The 9408-nt window shown below is 52.4% G+C and overlaps 1 protein-coding gene across 3 annotated transcripts; it reads right to left on the reverse strand.

Annotated features, from left to right (window-relative positions):
- Positions 1 to 404: 404 nt before the first annotated feature.
- Positions 405 to 8937, reverse strand: Tp53inp2 (tumor protein p53 inducible nuclear protein 2). 3 transcript variants are annotated; one of them, XM_055602254.1, is made up of 4 exons: positions 8676 to 8937; positions 4772 to 4946; positions 4103 to 4391; positions 405 to 3704 (listed from the first exon to the last, which is right to left on the reverse strand). In XM_055602254.1, the coding sequence occupies exons 2-4, from the start codon at positions 4893 to 4895 to the stop codon at positions 3452 to 3454; spliced, it is 666 nt and encodes a 221-aa protein (XP_055458229.1). In that variant the 5' UTR covers positions 4896 to 4946; positions 8676 to 8937; the 3' UTR covers positions 405 to 3451. The 3 variants fall into 3 exon arrangements, with proteins under 3 accessions (XP_055458229.1, XP_055458230.1, XP_055458228.1); XM_055602255.1 differs by lacking the exon at positions 8676 to 8937 and adding an exon at positions 8202 to 8415 and having other exon boundaries at positions 4103 to 4271; XM_055602253.1 differs by lacking the exon at positions 8676 to 8937 and adding an exon at positions 8202 to 8414.
- Positions 8938 to 9408: the final 471 nt, after the last annotated feature.

Here is a 9408-nt window from a genome sequence, read left to right on the forward strand (position 1 = left end):
GACGCTGTCAGCAACAACAGAGATAGCGTTTCCCACCTGAGCCTGTGCTGCTCCGCTCAGGAGGTGCACTCAGGCTGACCAGCGGGACTGAATTAGCGTGATTCTGCAGCTAACTGGGCAGCTTTGTCCCTGCCGTAACCTAGGGCTTGGGACTGAAATGGGCCAGTGTCTGTTGTGCTTCCACTCTCACTCCTGTGCTCATGTGTCTTCACATGTGTCTTCCAAGGATCTTCTAAAAATATTTTGTGAGTCAGACCCTATATTGTCTCTTTCCAGTGAACTTCTCTTCCTTTCTTGTATGACAACCTGTGCCAAGGCCCGCCTAGTAATCATACCTTCTACCTTGACTGCGCTTGAGATTACAGTGTTTCTCGTACTTCAGCTCAGTGTGGGCAGAAGCTTAATGTGCTTTAAATAGATTTTTATTTGTTTATATTATTTTTCTCCCATACACGAATAGCATTACAATCTAACATTCAAAATCCTGTTACACACATACACAGGCATGCCACATGACCAGGTCGAGGTGGCTGTGTCCTTGAGTCTGTCGACACATCACAACATGGTCAAAGGTTTTTCACTTCAGCCAGTCTTAACATAAAACGCCCAACAGAAATGCACTCAACTTGTTGGTTCCATTTGGAACTAGGTGGTAGGGTAAGAAGGTATTCGCAGGCTGTGGTGTCTGCATTCAGTCCCCTCACAGAGCTGCCTGGGTTCTGAAGGCCACCCAGGAGCTCTAGTAGGGTCCTTGTTGCACCTAAGACATAGGTCACAGCAGGCTGATCAGAGGGTTCCAGGCTGGGGAGCAGGCATACTCCAAAACAGCACCAAACTGCACTCACACATACACAGTGCCCTGCTGGGGCTAGACTGGCAAAGGTTAGAAAGTGACACCAGCTCAAGAGAACCACTCAGACTTATTGGAGAAAGCTGGAAGTTGCCCTTTGATATAATTGGGACTCACTCTAAAAACAGGTCCCTCTGACATCCTTAGTTTTGGCAAAGTGCTGGTAGTGTTGACATTAATACGAACTGGTACAAACTTTTCTAGGGTCTCTGAAGTCATCAGTCCAGACAGACTCTTCTAACCTCCTCCTGTCTAGGGTTGCATAGGACTTTGTGAATTCTGGTTCCCTTGTGTATTCAAGTTCTGTGGTTTAAGAAAAAAAAAAAAATCCTGAAGCATGCTCAAGGTGAAAGGCACATACACAGTCAATACAGTATGACAAGGTCTGATGCTTCAGGAGTCAGACTAGCAGGAGACTGAGTAGTGTTGGTTCTTAGAAATCTATACACAATGAAAATATTGCCACACTCAAATGCTACAGCATCTATAGGAAAGTACAAAAGAAAAATCAGCCTTGCAACCAGTCGGTAAGGGGTGGGTGGGATCTAGAACTGCAGGAGCTTCTAGGGTACAGGTCAGGGGTGAGGCCTTTTCACATTTGAGCCAGATGCCCTGTCCAACTTCCCACAGTAGCAGGGTCATGGGCACTTGCCCAGGACTGAGCCTAGGCCCCATCTGGCAGTGAGGAACAGACAAGAAGGGCTAAGAGGGAATTTCAGCTCTTACAAGCGCTGAAGATCCTAAGCTGGCTGCGAAGTGACCTTAGGACAGCTGGAAGAGTACGTGTACTAGGTTATAACTGAAGAACTTGGGACAGAACAGCTACTATCAACTACTAGGGCCCTAAGAAGCTAGTATGGGGTTTGATCAGCTTATAGTTCCCGTTTGGCTTATCATTGGGTTAAGAGACCCTAGCAGGGCCTCCTCTGTCCCCATCCTGGGGATACCCTCTCCCCTCCCACACGAAGCCTGGTGAGAAAGGATCAGAGAGGGCAGGTACTTTTACAGAACCTCATAGGAATGCAGTTTTCTCCAACCCCGGCCCGGCTCTTCGAGGCCTGGAGACCTGGGGTTGAGGTGAAAGGAAGACCTGCATTAATATGTAACAGGAAATCTAACAGTTTTGAGAAAGGAAGAGCACACACTTAAAAAAAAAAAAAAAGGTAGCTAGAATAGGAAACGACTTGGGGCATCCCAAGAGGCTGTTGCTGGTGTCTGAGCCCCACCACAAGAAGGGAGAAGCTGGCTACCCCATCCCTGTGCCCTACCCAAGAATTCCTTACTCCAGATTTAACTAAGAAAGGGAAGAGGGGCCATAGGGCACTCAAAAGAAAGAGCCCTGTGGGAGGACATTAGGAAGCCTCTTGAAGGTCCTAAACTCTGTAAGAAAAATTTGGGAACTGGAACAGTGAGGCTCCTGGCCTCCTCTACCTAGGAGTGTTTATTAACCAGCCATATTGAGCGAAGTATGAAATATAAGGCCAGAGCAAGATGAAGGCAGAGCTATCAGTCTGGGGATGGCTTTTCCCTAAATGTGTCCTCCTTAGCATCATCCCTCTGCATTCTTGCCCTTTTCCCTGCCTGAAAACCCTCTGGCCTGTTTCTCTCTCCTAAGCTAATTCTAGCACCTTGGGCATATGAACAGAGATGGCCAGGATGTCGGGGCCTTACCCAACTTCTACCCCTGGGGTGGCATGTCAAGGTAAGGTGACAAGGTACAAGCCCTTCAGACTCCAAACTCACGGGGGGGGGGGGGGGGGTTTACTCCTGAAGAGGGACAGATTTCAGGGAAAAAAAATAATCTGGAAGGTAGGATTATAGGAAAAGGAAATGGGGGCAGGCTCCAGGCTCAGGCCTAAGACCAGGGCTTAGCAACTCTAACCAAGCACAATGCCAGCTATCATGATGCCCTGCTTCCTACTGTTCCTCAGTCCATCTGTCCCGTCTGCATCTCCCACTAGGCTGCCTGTTTTCCCTCCATCCCCTTCACCTTATCTAACTTGCAACTCACTGTCTTCCTCCACATACTTAAACTTTCCAGGCCTAAGCAACTCCAAGGAGCCCAGCCCCACCCCCAGGGGGCAGGGAAAGGGGGGAGACCGAAATCAAAACCCTGACCCCTGACTACAGGGTAAGGACAATGGCCCAGGCCTGGCAGGTTGTACCTGGTCAGGATTGGAAGAGAATTGACAGGAATGATAAAGGGAACAGGAGTGGGAGCAATAACAAACAGAAAGAGTGGAGAATGTGCTGGGTCAGGGTGGGGGAGGAGGGCAAAAGTGAAGATGTGAGAGATAAGAATAGGGGTCTGAAAAGGAAGCGTGGGAGATTAGGGGTGGGAAGTGTGACGGTGAAGAACCAGACGCTGGGGGAGCGGGTGACCTGGGAGGAGAGAGGTTAGCAGGTGAATTAGAAGATTTCAGAAACAGGAAAATCTGGGGAATAGAGGGCCACCGTCCCACCTCAAACTTAGGGAGGAGGGAGGTTGTATCCAGACGAAGGCTGGCGGACCCTGGACACCCCTCGAGCAGCACACTGGCTGCTGCAGAGGAGGCTGATGGGACCAGGAGAGGCAAGGGCTTCGCAGTGCAGCCGGGACGTTCAGTAGTTGAACTGGCGCTGGCACGGCTGGTAAATGAAGCTGCCCTGGTGCTTGGGCAGGCGCGAACGGCTCTCCCGGGCGCGGTTCTGCCGCTGTAGCACTTTGGCACTCAACGTGCGGCGCTCCGCCCGCTGCCGGGCCCTCTGCAGCCTCCGCACCTGGCCGGCCTTCTCCAGCAGCACAGCGCGCGCGGGCATGGGAGCAGCTGCTCGGTGCAGGGCCCTGGGCTCCCGGCGGGCAGGCGCCAGCTCTCTGCAAGGACACAGTACAACTGTCAGAGGGGGGGGAGGTGGGAGCTGGCATCCTCCAACCCTGTCTCTGAGCACACGGTGCCCCAACCCAACCGAGGGGCATAAACGCTCCCCTTAATCACAGTTACAGGCGTGATTAAGCCCCTGGGGCAGGCAAACTAGACAGAATAGGGAAAAGGCTCCAACCTCCATCAATGCAAGCCCCACTCTGCTCTGGCTTAAGACTCACGCTGGTCTTAAGCCTCTGACCCAAGACACTCCCAAGCCCCCACCTTAGCTACAAGACCATGCCTCTCTTCCTCCTGTGGGCCTGGTGGCACCATCCTTGACCCGCCCTTTGGCTCAAAAACATGCCTCTGCTGGCCCCTGGCCTCTGGTCTCCACCCTCAACCCACTCACCCATCGCTGAGGTCCTGATCAGGCAGGACAGCGTCAGGGTGAGGGGAAGGCGGCGCCGACTCCAGCACTATGGTGCTGCCGGTGACATAGACGGACATGCTGGGATGCTCAATGAGGAGGTCCTCCAGGGGGTTGCTCTGGAGGCGGGCAGGCCCAAGGCCAGGCCCCTCTGCAGTAAAACAGGCAGGAGGGGTAACAAACCAGCTCTCGTCCATCAAGGAGGGTGCGGGAGGAGGGCGGCCCGCCGGAGCAGGAGAAGCCCCAGGGCTGGGGGCAGCTGTGAGGCTGTCTAAAGGGTGTGGAGGAGAAGGTAGGACACACACACACACACACACACACACATACCAGACACGGGGTGGGGAGAGAAAGGGCATCATTAGTTAGACCTGCTGCCCTGTCCATTGTGCCCAGAGAGCACCTGGGTAAGGCCAGGATCCTTACCCACTGCCCTAGGGGACCCAGGAGTATGCCAGGAGATAGACAAGAGAAAGGTTTGTATTACCTCACCTCTGGGCGTACTGCCTCAACTTTGTAGGCCCACTAGGCCTAGGGGGATTCTTAATTCCCAAATAGCTCCCTTCCCCTTCCCCTTCCATGTGGCAAGGCCTCCTGTCCTTATGACGCTCTGTAGGCTAGGGAATCAGAGTGCCGGTCCCCAGCTCCCCTCACCCTGCAGGTCGATGAGCAGCCAGCCGTCTACTTCATCCTCCTCTGAGACAAAGGCCCCGGGGCAGCTGGGGTCTTCAGGAGGCGAAGGGGTGCTGAAGAAAAGGCTGGTGAAGCGCTGGAACATGGTCAGCGGGTGAAGCAACCTCAAGGGGGCGCCCTATGGCAGTGCAAAAACCTGGGAAGCATAGAAAGGCCTTAGAACCACAGGCTGAAGTTGGCCCTCACTTGGCTGGGGACAGAAGGCTACAGCCCCGGCCACCAGGACAGTGAAAACACAGAAGCACGGGTACATTCTTGGTGTGTGTGCCTTTCTGCATTCAGCAGGCTTTCCTGTATGAATTTAGGAATCTACTGGGTCCTTGTTTTCTCATTTGTCAAATGACAACAGTATTACCCTAGAAAGAGTTGAATGAGCTAAGCACTTATAACATGTTTAGAACAGTGCTTGAGCACACAGCAAGCATTCAACAGGCTAAAAAATTTGCTGTTACGAAAGGTTGCTTTGGGAATATGGAAGAAGTGATACATATATGACCAGGCTTTGCCAGGGTAGGTCTCTAGAGGATGAAACAGCCAACCTAAGCTTTGAAGAGTAAAGAGGAATTTTCCATTAATGGAAAAACTACCCTTACTGCCACCATCATCTAATTAACATTCATGTGTCAGGCACTATACAAAGTAACTTCTATTTTACCACAAAACACAGAATCAGAGCAGGGTATGAAGGTGCGAGCCTGTAATCTTGGGAGGTAGAGGCAAGAGGATCAGGAGTTCAAGTCCTACTTTGGCTACATAGTGAGTTAAGGCCAGTCTGAGCTACATGGGACTCTATCTAAAATAAATAATAAATAAAGTCCTTGGGTGCATGAGATCCTATCAAAGGGAACCGAAAGGGAGTGGGAGGGAGGGAGAATAGCTATTATTGTTCTGGTAAAGAGATAAATAAAGCAAGGCTCAGAGAGGTAAGATAACTGCCCAAAGTCTTTACAGCTAGTACAAGATACAGGTAGTGTTTAAACAAAGGTAGCTAGTGGCATCTGTAATCACTACAGTCCACCACTGTCTAGATTAGGCATTTTTAGTTTAGTAACTACGCCTATATCTAGGGATATTTTTCTAGGGAAAAAAAAATCTTGGATTTCAGCAAAGTTTTCTAAGCAGCAGTCTTTGAACCCAGAGACCAAGAATAGTTATAGGAGCCTGTGTGGTTTGAAAAGTGCTACCTAACGGAAACCTCACAGGAGCTAGGTATGGTGGTGCAGGCCTTTAATCCCAGCACTCAGGAGGCAAAGGTGAGCAGATATCTGTGAGTTCGAGGCCACCCTGGTCTACAGAGGGAGCCCAGGACAGCCAGGGCTATAGAGAGAAACCCTGTCTCCAAAAAAACCAAAACAAACAAACCCCCCCAGAAACAAATAATAAACCTCATGGTTGTGTGACAATCTCACCATGAGATTGGCAACCCTCAGATGTGTCTTCCAGATGAGGACCCAATGCCTACAGGTGCTCCCCATTACTCTGAATCTCTTTCCCAGACTCTCGTTCAAAGACAGCATCCCTGGCCAAGAGAAAGAATATTGGGTTGCCTGGCTAGTGAGACAACACAGATGATGATGGCAGATCCAAAGAGCCTTTAAGGATAAACGGAAGTGTTGGGCCAAGACCCAAGAGTTCAGACAAACCCTTCCCTGGACTAAGACAAGGAAGAAGTCCCCTGTTTTAGAAATGGAGACATCAAAGTGATAACATTAATCTATCCAAAAAGCTACAGCTTAGTAGTGGGGCAATGCAGAAAAGCCTCAACAGATACTAACCAAGAATATAATGATGCAAAGGATACAGGGAAACCGGACACAAGCCCTGATCCAGACAGCACCTTTCTGCCTCTCCATGGAACAATGTGGAGATTCTGGCTTCCCGCTTTAGCATGAATTTCCCAAGGTTCACACTGTGGGACAGTCCCTGCAATGAGCCCTTTCAGCTGTTGACAGGTTGAGTGACGTAAGAGAGGCTTAGCTGAGAAGCTCCCTGATGGAGATCATACAAAAGTCAGTGACAGCCAGTAGAGATGATAGCAACCAGCCATTTAAGACTGTCCCCTCCCTTGACCGCTACGAGAGTCTCCTGGGTTTTCTTTCCTAGCCTACTGGCTTCCTGGTTCTCAGATTCCTGGCTCTGGTCCAGGAAGAACCATTCCCTTAATACTACAGCAGCTGTGCCCAGAATAGCACTTGAGCCCTAAGCCATTCTTGAGCAAACCCTAGCCTGGGAAGGCTCCAGAAGCCTCTGTGTCTATTCACTTGGAAAGTAAGAAACATCCTTCTGCCCTGCCCCACCCCTGGAAGCAGACTTGGGAGACAGCATAAGCTCTGTAATCACTAGTACCAGGGAAGTTCTGGTTCCTCCTAGCTGGCAGCTTGGGATCTGACCAGGTGATGAGAGGCCAATAGAGGGAACTCCCAATGCATCTCAACAACATCTGCCCTGGAGACACCTGGAGGCTGGCAACTAGTGACTCACCTTTCTGTGGTCAAAAACAGCTGGGAGACAGCAATTTATTGGGTTCTGAGGTAGACAGCAGGCAGAGAAGGTTAGGACCTTGAAAGGAACCCAGTTTTCAGAGAGCTCCTGGGAAAATGTCCAGGGTCAGGAAGACTGAAACACCCCCATCTAATTGGTCCTCAAGATAGGGTCCTCAGTAAGTGGATATATAGCTTGTAGTTTGTACTTTGCGTTTGCCCACAGCTAAGGAACCTGTCACTCACTGGGTGTGACTCTAATTTGGCTGAGATCTCCAACAAACTATGTCTCTCTGGGTCTCAGTTTCCTCTTCCGTGAAGTGGGGTTTAAGACGCTCCGTATTTGTAGGCTGAAAATGACATCAACTAAGGCTCTGCACACATGTCAGGGATTAAAAGGATGTTATTATGTTGAGGGGGGCGGAGCCTGAAGACAGAGGGGATCCGCTACCATCTGGTGTTGTCTCCAGGACCAGGAGTCTGAACCCTCCTTCACCACCTACCACCCTCTCAACTTAAGCCGAGCTTTGCCATCCGACCTTTCCTCGGGTCGCAGGGAAAGAGCACATGAGAGGCCCGACCCTAGTCCCTAGATTAGCCCAGGAAACCGCCGAGTCCCCTCAGGCCCCGCTTGCCTTTCAGCGTCTCTCAATCAACCCTCGACACAGCGCCCACCGGGTCACCAGAGGACATGTACCCAAGCAAGCCTGGAAGGCGGGGCTGGCCTTGGTGACGTCTCAATGTCATATGCAAATAAAGCGACGTCATGGCCTACCGGCTTGGGGCGACCAATAGTGAGCCAAGAACGCAGCTCCCGCTGCCGCCGGCGGAGACAGACAAAGAACCGGAGAGGGGGGCGCAGGGCGTGTCCTGGGGCGCCCGGAGCCCCCAGCCCCGAGGTCGGGACTCACCTGGGGCGGCTGCGGCAACCGGTGCGCTGAGGTAGTTGTGCGGCCGGGCGTCCCCGGGTCGCCGGCGCTCACAGCCGGAGCCGCATACCGGGGACCGGCCAGGAGACGGCGGGGCTCGCGATCGGACGCCCGGAGCTGCTGCGGCCGCTGCGCCGGGGCTCACGGCACAAATCCGAACGCTCCAACAGCTGATTGTGACGTCACAAAGGGGCCCGCCCGCCCGCGTCAGCGGCCCTCGCAGCGGCGGCCAATCGCGGGCGCCGAGGGCTCGTTTCCCCGCCCCTCCGCGGTCTGCCAGCCGGTGGCCGCGGCCCCGGGAGCTGCGCTCCGAGCCTCCGGCCGAGTGGAGGTGACCGCCCGAGTTCCCTGCCCCCCGTCACCCACAGACCTCGCACTGAAGGCGAACACCGCCCCCCCTTCTTCCGCAGGACTCCCATCCCGACGCTCTTCATGCACACATCCCCGCTCACTCACTTGTCCCGGTGCTCCGCACATCCCTTCGCCTGCAGCTTAGGTACAGGACATCCCCACCCCCGCTGCGTGCCATCTGTAAGTCCCTCTTACAACGCACACACCGCGCGCCTTGTCCCTTACCGCTCTCTCCACACTGCCCCTCTTGCCTTGCTCTCTCTCCTCTGTCTTATCCCCACACGTTTTCTATTTTCCCAGCTCTTTTTTCGGTGGTCTCGAGAGGACCCTGCCTCTTCGGCAGTTACAAAGGAGCACCTGCGAGTGTGGGGGAGTTGGTGGGGCTGACGGGAAATTTGGCCAGAGGAGGCCTTGGAAAGAAATTGTTCTAAGCTGAATAAACATTGACCTGGAGACAGCTCAGCCTAGAACGTTTACACACCTTATTTAGCCCACGTCGCTGCTACCGGAACAGAACAGAGGAGAAACAGGACGGGGATTGTTAGTTCTGATTTACATATGGAGAAACTGAGATTACAGGCTCTGGCCTGTAATCCCAGCACTTGCTAGGGAGACACAGGTTTAAGAGTTGAAAGACAGCCTGAGCTGTAGGAGACCCAGAGGGGAGGGGAAGGGGAAGGGGCACCTGCTATCTCTGCCGGACCGCCAGTTGACAGTGAGCACTCGCCATATGCCAAACACTGTGTTGCTTTTTAATCTTCACAATAAACCCAAAAGATAGGTATTATCCTCCTTTCGTAGTTAAAGAAAGGGACCAGGAGAATCTTAAGTAACTTCC

This window comes from Psammomys obesus, unplaced genomic scaffold (genome assembly GCF_907164565.1).
Source record: "Psammomys obesus unplaced genomic scaffold, mPsaObe1.curated_primary_1811, whole genome shotgun sequence".
NCBI lineage: Eukaryota > Metazoa > Chordata > Mammalia > Rodentia > Muridae > Psammomys > Psammomys obesus.